General features: G+C 43.2%; 1 protein-coding gene and 1 pseudogene across 2 annotated transcripts in view; one reads left to right on the top strand and one right to left on the bottom strand.

Annotated features, from left to right (window-relative positions):
* Positions 1–1,603, top strand: part of LOC106948885 (elastase-1-like) — a 6,188-nt pseudogene extending 4,585 nt beyond the window's left edge.
* Positions 1,604–4,672: 3,069 nt separating this feature from the next.
* Positions 4,673–16,239, bottom strand: part of csrnp1b (cysteine-serine-rich nuclear protein 1b) — a 16,005-nt gene continuing 4,438 nt past the window's right edge. Inside the window, exons 1-5 of one of the 2 annotated variants that reach the window (XM_015034792.1) lie at positions 9,482–13,100; positions 9,186–9,386; positions 6,981–7,240; positions 6,590–6,886; positions 4,673–6,457 (exon numbers count right to left, since the gene is read on the bottom strand). In XM_015034792.1, the coding sequence (XP_014890278.1) occupies positions 5,474–6,457; positions 6,590–6,886; positions 6,981–7,240; positions 9,186–9,366 (1,722 nt within the window). In that variant the 5' untranslated portion in view covers positions 9,367–9,386; positions 9,482–13,100 and the 3' untranslated portion in view covers positions 4,673–5,473. Of the gene's footprint in view, positions 6,458–6,589; positions 6,887–6,980; positions 7,241–9,185; positions 9,387–9,481; positions 13,101–16,239 lie in introns of those variants that run through there. The other variant, XM_015034791.1, reaches the window with a different exon arrangement.

Raw genomic sequence — 16,239 nt, 5'->3', positions numbered from 1 at the left:
ACGGGGAAGCCCTAGGAAATGGGATCTGGTCATATTTGACTACTAACGATTCAGGGTTATGCCATAAATCAGGGGTCCCCAAACTTTTTCCTGCGAGGGCCACATAGCTGTTCCTTTCTCTGGTCGGGGGCCGGTCTTAGTTTTTGGAGAAAGAAACCTTGGAAAATTCTTGGCGGGGGGGTGGGGGAGCGCTGCTTTTAGATAGATTTTTACCCAGAATGCAAATGGAAAAAACCGTGAGTGAAACGGTGACTGGGACTGACTAGTATATTTTCCATTGAGGGAAAGTAAGTTTCATATCTGCTCAAGAGCCCCCTGGTGGTTGAAGAAAAATCCACATATAAACCAGAAAATATAATATATGAAAAAAAACACTGAATGCTCTCTGGTATGAGCAGGCGGGCCGGATCCGGCATTGTTCAGGGGGCCGGACCAAATGACGTGGCGGGCCGCATCCGGCCCGCGGGCCGTAGTTTGGGGACCCCTGCTGTAGTGGAACATGCAGCCTGCTCCCAGCCAGAGTGGTGGGGCAGCATTGCTCTTAAAACGATGGTGTGTGCTGGAGGCGATGGTTGCCAGGTTTGTAGACAGAGACTTAGTTTGTAAAACTAAAAACTTTGTAAGGGCTAATGTCTAACATCTGGCACTTTGGTTCTCCTAATTGGAGGTGGAGCCCCACACTGTGGGTCATGAAACATGATATGAGGAAACCCACAGCAAAAGCAAAAGCAAATGTTGTGGTGCCCTGTCAAACAGCAAATCAAAAGTCCAAACTGATGTCAGTATGACATGAAAGTGCACCTAGTTCACTTTTATCTTTAATTAATCTTAAAAATGTTGCTATAAAATTGAATTGAATAGAGATTATTGTTATCCTATTGTGGAACTGCTCCCACTACTTTGGGAGCAGTTCCACAATAGGAACTGCTCCCAAAGTTCCTTGGTCAACAACCTTGACAAAGTTCCAAGGTCAACAACCTTGACCTTGTCCAGATCAAGGTTGTTGATCTGGACAACAACCAGATCAAAATAATATTCAAAGCTAATTTCCATGATGTGATTAAATATAATATTGGTTGTAGGTCTCATGTTTAGCTGAGCATTATGCCTTTATTTCTTTTTCTAAACAGCACTGCTCATGTATGTCCACTGTTCGTATTTGGGGCTAAAAGTTTCTGGAAATGTTTTTGTGGGGTTAGAAGCTATAACGTTTTGGAATCACCAATCTGTGCAGAGTTGTGCACTTTATGAACTAAAAGTGATGATAATTTTCCAGGGCGACTCTGGAGGTCCCCTGAACTGCTTAACCGATGGAGTTTGGAGAGTCCACGGTGTGGTCAGTTATGGTCCGGCCGGCGTGTGCAACCAAAAGTTCAAACCAACCGTCTTCACCAGAGTTTCTTCCTTCCTTCACTGGATGTATTCGGTAAACAACATGCATGAAGCCACCAGAATGAAATGATATTTACCCAAATTGATGAATGCCGGATCTATTTGACTTCTTTTTTTTTTTCAGGTGATGGATCAAGCTTTTTATATAGAAATGTGTGGACTTCTAACATCCATGTGGCATTAGTAAAATAAAAATCCTCTTATGTCTCAGTCTTTTACTTCAAATTCCTGAAAAACTCCAGTGTGTCATGTTTTCACCACACAGCACAACATTCCTCTTTGTGTTGCTGCAAGAGCCTTACACTCCTTTTACAGTCTCAGAAATGCATTCCTCATTGAACTTATTGCATGTCCTGTTGCTGTCTTTGGCTCACAACCAGAATGCTGTATAAATGTGCATTGGTCCAGGACCAACACGGTTATTATGATCCTGACCTCCTGACCTCCCAAGCTGCAGCCCGAGATGATGGAAAATTCCAAAGGATGTTTTTAAACCAAAGATCACAGGAAACCAGCGATTTTCACTTAAACGGCATGTAGGTGAAATGTTTTTTTTCTTGAGTTGTCAGGATCAAGGAAAGCTAAAAGATTTGTGCAATTTTCGCCTTGGATCCAAGCGATCCTAATTGTGACCAAATGTGAGCTAAAAGCAGTCACATACTCCCCCCGCCTGGAATTTCTGGCCATATGTTTGCGGTATTCTGGGAGACTACAGCATGACATCATATTGGGTGTTTTTCCCATTTTCTTCAGACATGGAGATCTTTAACAGCAGTTTTTAGGGTAATGTGTGAAAAATACAATTTTTTTAAGGAAGGTGAAATAAACTCTGAAAATGTTTAAAATGGCTTGTGCACAAAATGGCTTCTTGACCTCATAAACTATCTGCATTATTAACTTTTATAGGTCAGGTTGACGTCCGCAGTGAAACATGACATTTTACATCTGTTGCATATTAACTTAGTGTATGTGTTTTTTGCTTGCGGCCCCCTCGGGTATGTCTTTTTCAGCTTTGGACATCTAGAGACGGAAAGTTTTGCCCATCCTTTTTTGCAAAATAGCTCGGCCTCAGTCTCATTAGGTGTTAATGTCAGGTTTTTGTTTTTTTTTTACCACAGCTTTTCGACCATCCAGAAGAAGCTCTGGTTGTATGTTTGGGATTCCTCCCCAGCCATAAGTTTTTTGCAGCCTCTAAGAGGTTTCCTTTCGTTCTTATTTATACTGAGATTAATTTATTTAGGGGTATTAAAGTAGTGGGGACTTTTTTATAAATACACGCTTTTGTTGCTAACATGTATCCTCTCCTCACTTCTATTATGCACCACTTCTTGTTGATCTGTCTCAAATAATCAGAAAAGACATGTTGCAAAGTGAAAATATAAATAAAGTTAAAGAAGCTAAAATAAATGTATCCAACACATGACAAATCAGACAAACAGCTAGGCATTTACAAAAGAATGTTTTTTTTATTATCATTTGGAGGGACAAGCTGTCAAAATGGCTTAGATGAAAGGAAATTATTTTGAACAGCAGATTAATGTGTGAATATGTAAAAAATAAAGCAGCTTTGTTTGCTCTGCAGGACCTTTTCAAGCAGAAATATGCACAACACAAAAAGGCAAAGAAAAAGTAAGACACATTCTTTTGAAATAATAATAAACTGTACTGTAATATATTACACTGATAAACACTCACTGATGTCATTTCTTCATGATTGAATGTTTTTTTTGTTTGTTTTTTTTTACAAGAGAAATTATGTTTGCTGGCAAAGAATGGTGCCAATCTTTATGGCATACGAACATATACAGGATGAAATTATTTTAAAAAAAGAAAAAAAAAAGGCAAAAAGAGAATAATACATTTCCAATGTGCATTCTGCACTTTAAAAAAAAGAAATACAATTATTCAGAAGAAGTTTTAACAAATCGGACCTGCATGCATAATTTCTAAAGGGTCCAGAAAAGGCTGTTGAAACAGCCGTGGAAAGGGTGAGGATATGTACATCAGCTCTCTAGTGTCCCTCAGCTCAAAAAAAAAAAAAAAAGATACTCAATGAGGCAACTCTTCAAATTTCAGGGTTCAGGATTAAAAACTGTATAATATATGCAGTTTTTAATCCACTAAAATACAAAAAAAAAAAAAAAAAAAAAAAAAAAAAAAAAAAAACCTTCGCATTTGTGTAATTTCTAACATATTTTAACCCAAGTCACAGACTTCCAGAAATACTCAGAGTACAATCAAATAGATTTTTTTTTCTTTTGCAATTTAAGTTTTAGTGGCTTTTCTCTAAGATATCCAACCATTCGGCTGCCTATTAAAAATACTTCAGAATGTACTAACCTTCATAAGCATACATTTTCTCTATAATTCATATATTACAAAGGTCGTCTCGGATTGAAAATTATTAATTTTGCTTTCTTAATAAAATATTCAATTTGTCAGTGATTAGAATTCTTTCATCCTACATATATTAGAAAATATTAGTGTAATTTTTCTACGGTTATATTATAGGCAGCAATACAAATAGAACCATCATTTTCTTTATTTGTTTCAGTGATTAGGGAGATTCCACAGTTTTCAGTCCCAAAAGCTTAAACGGAAGCACTGCGCGCACACCACTGGTCGGCATGGCTCCCCCTGATAAACAGGCACATCCAGTAAACTTCACGACGGCCCACGTTATTGCCAAAATGTCTTTAAATTAAATAACTCATGAAATAAAAGACAGAATAACTTAAAACAAAGTGTTAAGAGAATAGATATTAAATACTTTCGGATGGACTTGTGGTCCCATCAGTGGCAGTTCTCGAATGAATGACGTTCTGTGCAAGCTCTTCTTTCTGCCAAGCGATCAAAAATACACAAATCCAGCCGGGGTTGGATCAAATGCACTGCAGTTCTTCATGAAGCACGTAAACTAGTCACCCTATAGACAGCAGGAAGAAGGGGGCACTCTCCCACGACTGCACACGCATGAAAGCAATATAAAACTTATTCAGGGCAGAAATGTAATATTTTCTAACAGTTTCTCGAGTGCTCCCCTTTGTAATGTCGCCCTGGGCAATTGCCTATATGAAACATCAAAAACCGCCACTGGGTTCCATTTTCCATAGCAATACCTTAATGTGATAATTAAAAAAAAAAAAAAAAAAAAAGGAGGAAGATTGCACTTTAAGGTAAACAAACCACAGTGCTTTGTGAATGGAGGCTTCATCTGAAATAAATAAAACCATAAAGGAAATAATTTAAAACAAAATAAAATACAGATAGCTTCTTCTTCTTTTTTTTTTTTTTAAGAATACGAGCAACAATCCCAGCCCATAAATAAGAAACTCCATAATTCATAATTTAGCATCAAACTGTTGAATCTATCCCAAATAACCAAAACAATGCCTATGCATACATAGTTATTTTCACAGATAAAGTGCGGATCGAGGAGCTCTGAGAGGGATTTGTTTTTTTCCTTGTACCTTAAAAAGACCTTTTTGGGATGAAGACCTCAGCTTTTCTTTGCTCAAGTCATCTTCAGAAAGGAGGGGGAAGGGTGAGAGGGGGAGGATGCAAACAGAACTACCGTACATCTCAATCTGACTCAGGTTTCGTATGAAGGCAATCACAGCAATGGTCACCACACATTGCCTCCAAAAGCTAGAAAAAAAAAAAATGAATTCCCTGAGGTGAACATTCAGCTGTGTTGAGATTAACGCCCAACCTGGAAACAGTTTTAAGGGTGATTCCTGCTCAGCGAGAGCGGTTGGTGGTCTTGGTTTGGTTAAAAGAGCTTTCTTAGGATTCTCTGGTTTCTGTTGGCCTGGTCAAATTGATCTCTGTCCACTTTTAACCCCTAGCTGCCATCTCACACAGCAATCACCCCAAACTGCTTTGCTAACATTTTGAAGGCAAGTCTGGAATCTGAATATTTAATAGGCAAAAAAAAAAAAAAGAGGGAAATCACAGCTTCCTCATAACACATTGACATCGTATGTGCATTTTTCAGTCCTCTTCCAAACTCCCACCCCCCAACCCCCTTCCCCTCTCTCTCTTGTGGGTTTTTCCTTTCTTACGTAGTTCACATGTTTTGTCAAACTTTCACAGACTCCATCACAGACAGTTTCATGGCTTCCTCCATCAGCTGATTGTCCGTAAACGTAGCAGGGGGCTCCGGGACGGATTCTGAGAGGCCGATCAGAGATTCCAGCAGGCAGGTCCCCGTGTCGCTCGCTGCGGGAAAACCGGAGTAGCTAGGCAGCTGAAACTGGAAATAGTTGTCCATGTGCTCGTACTCCTTCAGGGAATTGTAAAGCGAGCTGGGCCCCAAGCACGGGAAGCCGTCGAAGAACTCCAGGTCTGACTCTGAGGAGAGACTCAGGTCCATGTCGTAGCTCGCCGAGCGATCGATGCTGGGAGAAGGCGTGTGCGGCACGCTGCAGCTATGGAAAATGCCGTTTCCCTGGTTGGCGTTTTCGTCCAAGAGTTCTGAAATGGCCGTCACTCGATTGTCCCTGTGACTGTCTGTGGATTCCAGCAGCGCAGCGTCTATGTTGTCATTTTCATCAGCAAAGTCCACGATGCTAAAGCTGCTGAACGCCTCTGTTGTTGGCTGTTGCTTCTGCTGATTTGGGCAACACGCGTTTTTACTGTCCTTATCCTCGCTATCCCCGCTATTCGTATCGTTGAAACTCAATATCCGGCTCAGGCCTTTCTCGTCCACCTCCAGCTGGCTGTGATGCTTGCACTGGCTCTCGCCTGCCTCAGAGTCCTCACTCTGACCAGATGAGTCCGATGAGTCCGTCATGTCACTGCTGCAGCTGTTCTCTCCGCCTGCCATCAGCTCCGAGCTGAAAGGGAAGGAGGGCACCGCTGGTAGTTGGGCGTTTGCGTCCGTAGTGTTTTCCTCCTCCTCCTCCTCTGCGCTGGACTGCTCCTCCAGCCTCTTCTCCAGCTCCAGCTTCATTATAGTGTGGATGTAATGCGTCTGTACGCGGTTAGAGTTGAACTCAATTCGGCCCTCTGTGTTGCCGCAGCCGTCTTTGGTGCAGCCACATGGGAAAGAAGAGTGATCCATCTACAAGGAGCAGAAAGAATCTGTGAAATATTTGCAACAAAAACTTTCATTTGAATTCCCTTTGGTCGCAGTCACTGACCAAAGAGGAACATTTTAGGTGACTTTATTTTGTTTTTTTGTTCCTGTTCTTACCTGACATTTGATGCCCGCCAGGCTGCAGCTGCACGTTTCAGGCTCGCAGAAGCCCTGGCAGTCGCAACCGCAGTTCTCCCTGGAGAGCCTCAGCTCGTGCAGCTGTCTCTTCTCCTCCTTGTCGATCTTCTTCACACCAGCTGCTTTGAGCAGTGCATAGCGCTTCTTAGATGGGAATGGCTGGAGGAAAGAGCCCTCGTCCAGGTTGGCACTGCTGATGTCTATGTCTTGCTCTGGGACGTCATCTACCGTAAGCCGATCTGCCTCCTCGTTTTCCTGGGTTCCGTTTTTTGTCAGCTGTAGCAGACAAAAAGGAATCATGTGTATTTGCTGCCACAGACAGGAGACTGAGCACCCAGTTAATAGGCTTTTAGCTAGAGGCATTCCTCACCTTCATTTTCATAGCTTCCAGCTTCTCTTCCCTAAGCCTATTGAGGAACTTTTCCCTGCGCAGGAGCCGTTGTTCCGCAGCAAATTCTGCAAGAGTGTATGAACGCCGCGCGCTGTGGCGCTGCATCATGCCAAGGGTGCAACCTCCTCGACTGGGAACGCTGGTGAAGCCCTGGCACCGTGGGAAGAAGAACACAGTCACCTGGTCGAATGTGACGTTGCCCCGGCGTGCTCTTTTGGACTTCTTCAGAATGGATGTTGCTATGGAAGGACAAACAGAAGAAGATTAGAACACATGAAGGGTGATCCTGCATCATTTTTTCCACCACTAGATGGCGTACTGCTCCACATCTTTGTGCTGATGCTGCCTGACGAATTGAAAAAGGACACCTCTGCGATTTATTGACCTGGCCTTATCATGTACCCAATTAAATGATACGGCCAAGAGCAATCCGACATGCGTACATCCTGTAAAGTGAAACCCAAACTGCTGGGAATCCATCCAGCTTTTCACTAGCGTGCGACCAAAGGACGCCCAGCTCAGGAATTTCCCTTTTTGTTAGTGGTGAACGTGGTGGAGGAAGCACCAGGGATCAGTACATGATCAGTAAAATCCCTGGGGCTTCCAGGTGGGATGGAAACCTTCGCACCTGAATCGTGAGCCACACATTTAAAGGTCATTAATGAGCTACATCTAGAAATAAACCACACTGGGGGAGGTGAGGAGGGGTGAGTGCAGAGCTGAACTTTAGTGTAAATTCTTCTTACTCCATCAAGGAATTTTCAGCTTTTAAGTTTCCTTTAAAGACAAGCAACCTTTCCCACCGCTTAAGCTCCAGCAGCCATTTTTAATAAGAGTAGCCTATGTGTTTAAAGAAAAGTCTGGTAATCCCCTGCCCATCTGGTCCCCATTACCTTTGTTTTATGGAAGGGAACTCCATACAGAGTCCCTGTACAAAAACAAAGAAATGCACAAAAAGCCAGTAGCTTTTCTGTGACTTTTCTATGACAGTTAAAGTGAAAAGTTTGGATGTTTTTTTTTAAGTGATGTTCTTAAAAGATATTAATCCATTGTAGTTCCCCTTGTATCTAGTAGAAAGCTGCTGTACCAAAGTGAGTTTGTAGAAAACCTTTGTAGAAGGTAATGCCAACAGCTAGTTGGGTTGGTTAGGTTGCACAGTTGTGGATTACCGATGGAAAGTTTTGCACTTTATGACTTCATGTTAGCCTTTTTACCACCAGGGGATTTTGGCCCCTCTGTAGACATTAATTCTGTCTACATTGGATAACGGACATATTACTGACGACTTCAAAGCATGTTAAGTTATCCCAATAATGTGGAAAGTTTATGTAAAAAGTGTCCTTTTGCCTCAGCATGGACAACCAATAAACACAACAGCCTCACTGATTTGTCTGATCTGCTGCCAGGGGTAATACAGATCAACCCGAGTGCCAGGTTCAGCTGCGTATCCATCCAAACCACAAGAGACAAACAGCACCCACTCTGTAGCTTCCAGATGAACTAACTTTGCACAGTGTTCTCTAGCAAACAACTTTCTGTCCAACACAAACACCAAATCATAATAGTCCACTCAATCAGATCTTCTAAGTAGGCTTGCATGTCTGCTTCCTCCACCGCCCCCACACCTTTTTTTCTATCCCTTCACCCAGTTTCTTCCAGCACCTGTGTTGGGTGCACGCCCAGGTTTCAGACAAGGCGCTGTGTGTTCCCAGCCTTGGCAACCTGCCACACTTCTCTTCCTGGCTTCCTGCCCCACCATCCTGGAAACCTTGCAACCTTCTCCCCAATACACAACACAATCCCCTCTCCAAACTCGCCACCAGTCCCCCCTAAAGACTCAGCCGCATCCAGACAGACGTAAACACCCTGAAGTTGCTCGACCTAAATCTCTGAAAGGAAGAGTGAAGCAATGGGCCTATCTTACAAGGTTCTGGGGAGGAAGGTGGAAATAAAACCGAGGTGAGCCGCCCCCGTGCTTAATGTGATTAACTGTTTTGCAGCTTTAGGGCATAAAAATCATCAGAGGTGTTCATTGTGAAAGTCTGGACCCATTTCTGCAAAGTGTTTCATCGGATGCCAGTGGCATGAATCGCTAAAGCAGTCTTGTATAATGTTTGGGTTGCAATCAGAGTTTAAGTGGATGCTGAAGACAAGCTGAGAGAGTGCTTGAGAGGAAACACTCACTGTTGAAATTTGTTGCTGGGGAGCACGGGTTGCTGGGATTGGAATCCAGGGTGTCCGAGTAACAGCTCTCCCCCTCCGAGTCCCAGCCCGAGCAGGCGGAAGAGAGGGAAGAGGGCGAGGGAGACGAGTAGCATGGGTCCTCGTCCACCTCCTCAAACTTTCTCTTCAGAAGCCCAGTCATGGCGTCTCAGTGTGAAGAATCTGCGGGAATGGGCAGAAAGACAAGGGTTATTAGCACATTATCCACACCACTTAATAGAAAGCAACATGGGTCTCATCTTAAGAACAGGACGTACTGCAAGTATCCGCTCTGCTTTTGTGTGTGCACACAAGACTTTTGCACAGCCAGAGCAGCAAAACTGAGTTCTGTGTACTGCCATCTGAGAGTGTCGAGGGATCCACGTCTCACGCTGCAAATAATGGGAGCTAGCCACGACGCAGGAAGCAATCAATCAGTCCTTATTTGCCTAAGTCAACAATTACTGGACCCTTCGCCCTCTTACAAATCCCATCAGCTCAGCATTGATTATACAGACAGACCACACAAAGGTGACCCAATCATCCAGCCACCAATATTCTCTTCAAACAGGTCAAGGCTAAGAGGAATTTGCCACTCGTCTTGTTGGTCTTCATGTGGAATTTCTACATGCACAATGATGCATGGAGGAATTTTATTTTTTTTTTTATTTATTTTTTTTTCAGATTGTTGGTATGCAACTCGTGGGTTTCTTCACAGCTCCCACGAGAGAGTCTGCTGGCTCAGCGATAAGAACAATAAATCCTTTAAAAATAAAAAGGAAGGAGAAAAAAAAGGGAGAAGAAAGAATGCCATTTATCCACTAATCTTCCATAATATTGCGTCACACTGGTCGAACCTGGTTGATGCGTTTAATTCTGAACTTGAACCGGTTAATAAGTATCTCAGAACTCGAGCAATTGTAGGAAAACATCAAAGCACCTTAAAAACTCGCACTATTTGCTGAGACGGCAGGGTACGACTTGTACATTTTAGATTTATGCGACAAAAAGATGTCCCCGGGGTTCTCTGCCAATTCTGAAAAGGCAGTGGTGGACGCTGTACAGTACAGGTCATCATTTTCACAATCTGGGACTGAGCCTAAACTAGGAGGGGAGGAGAGAGGAAGGAAGAGGGGGGAGTGGGAAGACACCACTGGGCTCTGTTCCAGTGCGGACACTCCCAGCGACTATGTGGGACGGAGAAGGAGATCATTTCATCAAACTGTTTTCCCTACCATCACCCGAAAAAAAAAAAAAAAATTATAGCACTCTGGTTGAGAGTGTGTTAAAGTACCGGGTCTCAGGTACAAGAGTGCCATGTGGAGGACAGTGAAGGGAGTGAAAGAGTAATTGAAAGGTCTCTACTTCTGCATCTGACTCAAACTGATACAAGAACATCATCAGAGACTCCCTCAGACCCTGTCACCTTTTTTTTTTTTTGGTCAGAAGGCAAACAGAAGCAAAACCTCAACAGTACAAGACTGCTAAAACAGCTTTCTGCAGCAAGCTGGTGCAAAGCTGAACACCTGTTAATATTATACCATACTTCATATGACTACTGTCATTTCATGTTGGTTTGACTGTTGCCACACTAATCTGATCAGAAACATTATTTCTTTATGTTTATCAATTGTATCCAATTTTCTGCCCGTGCAATCACTGCAGATCCTCTTCCAGCTGCTCCGACTTAAGCTAAACTTGTGGATGTGCCTCAATTTTTGGGGTTATTTTAAGCTCTGTTTGCTCGAATGTTTTCCCTGTAATACCTATAATTTAGCAAGAAAAACTCAATTAAAAGGTAAGGTCGTGATAATTATAGAGAAGGGATCCTCTGCAGTTGCAAGTGAGCTAAATTTACGTCTTACCGGGCCAATTACTGTAGGCTCGGCGACACAAACGGCAGACCCGTCATGTCAACAAACTACTGTAAGTCGTTGTCGCTCTTTGAAGGTGCCAAAAAAAGAAAAAAAAAGAAAAGGTGAAACAGTCGGTTTACAGGAACTTCCACTCCACGTGCCTGTCCTGTCTTGTATGAACACTGTACGAGAGTCAACGTTCCCAGAACAGAAGGGAGGGAAAAACAACTAAGCAGGTAGAGGAGAAAAGAATCTTTTTTTTTTTCTGCATGCTGCAAAGGATATGCAAAATCGGTGGTGACAAAGATAAAGATGCTAGAGCCAAGGGCAAAAGGCATAGAGTTTTGTTGTTGAAAGAGGGGGATGCCATTATTGTCTTTGCTATGGTTGTCCAAACTACACACATGACGAATTATTCACCTTGTAAAAGGTCATGCCGGCTTGCAACAACTACAAAAAAAAAAAAAAAAAAAAAAAGGCTTCCACCAAACAGTAGCTAGTGAGAACACAAGCCACTAATTTCCCCCTCTGCGAATGTGTTGGAGCACAAAATAATCTCCAAATGCCTCGCATCCAAAACGTAGGGGTGGGGAATGGATTTGCCTTGAAACAATTTCCAAACACCTGGATGCAGCATCTGTTGCTTATGTGTTCACTTTATCAGACAACATGTGTGTTCCAAATGTTGCGCGGCATCAGCTCACCTCACATTTTACCATCAGTTCCACCCCCCAATTTTCAGCAAAAAAAACAAAAAAACAAAAAAAAAAAGGAAAACAAAGCTGTGAGGCATTCTCCAGGGAGCACATAGCGCCAGCTAAGCAAAGTCTTTTTAATTAAAAGCTGCAGTGAGACAGAAGGGGGGGGAGGAGAGGGAAAGAGGTGGGCGGATGAGGAAAAGGGGGGGCAGTGGTGTCAGAACTGGGTCATTGTCTCTTGACTGCAGTCTACCTGACACACTGATTTGTTAATCCTGTTCAACGGGCAGAAACAATGGCGAGAGGTTAATCCCGGCAAGGGACGGCTTGTAGTCAATCTGGAGCTTCTCAGCCGCTGCAGCCACAGAGCGAGGCCAAGGGAGCACGGATGGAGCAGGAGACCAGGGGTAAAAGAAGAGAAAAAAAAAATCTGTCTTGTAATGAATCTTTTGCAAGAGGGTGGAGAGCGAGGAAGGAAAAGAACAAAAGGTACAAAAAAAAAAGAGAGGAATGGAGAAAAGGCAGAGCCTTTGAACGCCTGCCGCTCTAAATGGAGAATGGATATGATCGGACAGCTGAGCCAGAGAGAGGGAGCGCAGCATGTTTTCAGCGAGCACTAAATTATGCATTGCTGTCATTCCATCAAGCCACACGCGGGCAGACAGATAAAGGACGCATCCGCCGAGGTGCTCCCCCAGCCAAGTTGTCGCAGAGTTGGGGAGATAAATCTCCGGCGAGGAGATTTGTCACCAGAAGTACTACACAGCTCAAGTCAGACCAGAACTATGTCAGTGAGATGAGATTATCTCGATACACGCGCAGCTGTGTGCTGTTCGTTTGACTTTAGAATCCCTTCACCTTATCTGGAAACATACGTTATTGTCCCCCTAAAGGACTTGTAAATTATTTCAGTGGATGACATCTGGATGCAAACAAAAGGCTCCAATGATGAGCACAACGCACACCTATGCTTTTCGTTCAAGCAAATTCCGAACAAATGTGAAAGTGGAATTTAAAGAGTTCAATTCTAGTTCAAATTTCAGAAAAGCTACTTCAAAAACAACCAATTTAATCTTGGCATTTGTGGGTAAGAAAACCAGACTCAAATTAGCCGGAACCTCGGTCCAGAGTATACTGAACTTTGTATTCACAGGAGATATTTCAATCCAGATGGATGGATGGATAGAGACACTGAATAAAACCTGGAAATACAAATGCTTTCCACTCCCTTATGCAGACAGAAAACCCCGACTCAAATTCCAGACCTTTCCACCATTTCTACTTGTCACAGGAACTCCAGAACTGGAAGCCTGTTGAATCTTACCCCCCACAGCCCCTACACTTCAGCCCAACAGGAGAAGTCACAGTTGACTTTGCCCCTTGCACCGTCTGTCCAGCCCCCTTTGCAGCTCATAACAACATGGGTGGGAGTGACAAGTTGTGCTAATCTTGGCCCGCTGAGAGCATTTACATGGCACACTGACAGCCTCGCAGCGTCTGAACGACTGACTGAGTGCTCATAAAATGTGATAATGATGAGCGTTCCTTCCTGCGTGTGGGGGGGGAGTTGTGTCTGGGCAGGTCAGCCCCCTCCTCCCACAGGGCTTCAGGGTACAACACCTCTCAGGTAACTGATCAGAGCTGCGGAAATGAAGGTGGCCCCCAGACTCCTGTTCCTGCCCAGCTGGGTAAATTCTGGCTCATTATTTAAAGCCCAAGCTGTCAGTCAGAATTGCTCCACCTGCTGGAGCAAAGCAGGAAAAGCACATCTCCTGTTTTTTTTTTTTTTTTTCCTTTCTCCCTCTTCCTCCTCTTTGAGCCTGTTGTTCTAACTGAGGGCTCGCTGTGTGACTGTGCCACAGAAACATTCTGTTCCTCTGCTTCGCCCCGTGCGCACAGCGATTCCAAAAAGGAGAGGTGGTGGGAAGAAGGGGGAAGGATTGTACAAAACAAATAAATAATGTCATGTCTCCAATCCGCAGGAATTCCACTCTGGCAGCGCAGCTCCAGCTGTAACAGTGGGAGAAGAACACAGGCTCTATCTAACCCAGATGTGCCTTCTGCTGCTAAACGATGGAAAGTCCTGCTCACTGGGAAACATGAGCTTTTTGCTTTTCGAAAGCCACACCTGTCAGGTTGTGTGCTCACACAGACACATGCCCTCGAGTTTGGTGCAAATTTAAAAGGAATGGTCCAGTGATGCACACAAAGTATGAAACCATGACTTAAAATGCACGAGGCACAAGATAAACTTGTGTTAGTAAACATTATGGCTGGCCTTCAACTGTTGGCAGATTATGACATAGATGCTGAGGTAAGTGAGCATTCAATTTAAAATTGATTAAAAAAAATAAAAAAAAAAAAAAAAAAGAGGCAGTGTCCATTAATGAGCACATAAACAAACCAAATGTAAATGTATCCGAATCAGGGCTTCAGATAGTTATAATCGGTAGTCTCTGTGCCGGATATAAACAGACATCCAGTGGCCAGTTTCAGAAGTTTAACTGAAAGAAATCTGTTTTCTGACGTTTTCCATTCGTTTGGTTTCCTGTACGATTCACCTCTTGCAAACTGAATGAATAGTTCCATGGTTTGCTCACACGGAGCAGCTAAAAATGCTTTGCTGCAGTCGTACAAAATAAAAGTAAATCCCTTTGAAGGAGGAATTTGGTTAAAGCATGCAAATAAGGAGGAAGAAGAATGGAGGGGAATGCTCAAACAAAAACGTCATATCTAATGTGATGTTGAGGGATTTTACCAAATAGTCTGACTAGTATAACTTTAAAATCTAGGCAAGGCTGTTAAGGAACACGCAGACTTGAGAACATTTCTATTGCTCTGGGTGTGTGTATGTGTGCAGGGAGGAAGGGATGAGGAGGTTGTGGGTTCAGGGGTCATGCTCCAGTCTGGGACACTTGCCGTACGGAATGCTGGGAGAGGACAAAGCCAGATGGGAGCTCTCTCTGTCTCTCTCTCTCTCCACTGCTGCTGTGTTCAAGACTGTCAGCCGACTCCCCTCGCTCCCACCCCCATCCCGTCCTCTTCCCTCCTTCTCCTCTCTGTGCTCCCAGCACAAAAGCGTGGAGGGGCCCCAGCCTCGCCTGAACTCGGCTTTCTTCTGCCGCTTCTCTCTCCCAGCTGGCATGGAGCGATACCAAAAGTGTGCAAGAGCTTCCTGAGGTTGTGAAACAAATAGAGAGCAGTGCACAGGAAGCGGCCATCCAGATTGTCTGATGCGCCTGGCAGCTGCAGGCACCGCAAGGTTAACTGAACACAAGATAGCAAGATGGACACGAGGCAGTTAGACGGTGGATGATATTTGCCTTGGTAGATTCAGAGATGCCATCAAGGGAATCCAGGGGAAGCAACAGTCACCTCTATAAATGTGTTGACCTCTTTCCACCTCTTCCAATGTACATAATTTTTATGCAAGAAGGAATAAAAAAATAATAATTATTGAGAATTTCAAAAGACCCAGTCTTGATATGTTGCATTATTACAAGAATGGGTGTGAATTCCTAATGGGGCTAAAAAATTGATGATCCAGTGAGACCCAATTATGACTTTCACAACAACGCCAACTGATGCTCTTCAAAATCATAGATCTAGAGTTGTATGTGTTAGATAATTGCTAGAATAGGTTTCAGTTTTTATTGGATCTTTACCTTAAAAAAAAATAACAATGGGGAGAACCACAGCAATTAAAAGCTCATCGACACTAAACTTTGTGAAGCATGTTGTAAAACAACAAGAAATTAGCTTAGAGTATTAATTCCAGCTTCCGCTGTGACATATTAAACAAAAGAAATGCCAGAAGTTCTGTTATGGCTTAGTTCTGATCACCTTTCCAGATTATTAGTGGCCCCCTTCTGGCGACTCTTTGTAAAAAAAAAAAATTATCTGGCTGCACCCCTGGTGAGAGGTCAGCCAGCATTTAGAAATGAGACCCATATGGAATAGAAATTCTTTGAAAAAGTGGGCCCATATGGATCTGAGGTGTCGTGCTGCACGAACTAAGACATATAAGGTGGCCAACTGGTGTTGCCTGCAAGAGTTGTGTTAAATCAACCTGAGTGGGTCACATAGGAGAATCCTGGCACCACTGAGTGCCCATCCAGTTTGAGTTAAAATCCATGTAGTCTACACATACTGGCAAAATGATTTCCCTCAAAAACACAGAGCTTTTGTTTCACCACCACAAGCATGTACCAATCAGTGCTGAACAGCAAGGACTAGAAGCCTTTCCTTTAGACAAAGGATCATTCAGACCAAGTCAAAAAAAAAAAAAAAAAAAAAAAGATTCCAAAAATGATCCGGGTGAGGTCGCACTAGAGACGATTTAAACTATCTCTGATATACATATGGCTCAGATGGCATTCGGGAGAACAATAAACGACATTTTTTTTTTTTTTTTTTTTTTTTAAAGGCAAAAAAAAAACAAACCCACCCAATAAAACCAAACCTTCGAAAAATAACACAAAC

This window comes from Poecilia latipinna, unplaced genomic scaffold (assembly GCF_001443285.1).
Source record: "Poecilia latipinna isolate Pla-1442-1.1 unplaced genomic scaffold, P_latipinna-1.0 Scaffold311, whole genome shotgun sequence".
In the NCBI taxonomy this organism is placed as follows: domain Eukaryota; kingdom Metazoa; phylum Chordata; class Actinopteri; order Cyprinodontiformes; family Poeciliidae; genus Poecilia; species Poecilia latipinna.
The sequence above is the reverse complement of the archived record's forward strand: the minus strand, read 5'-3'. Positions and strand labels throughout refer to the sequence as shown.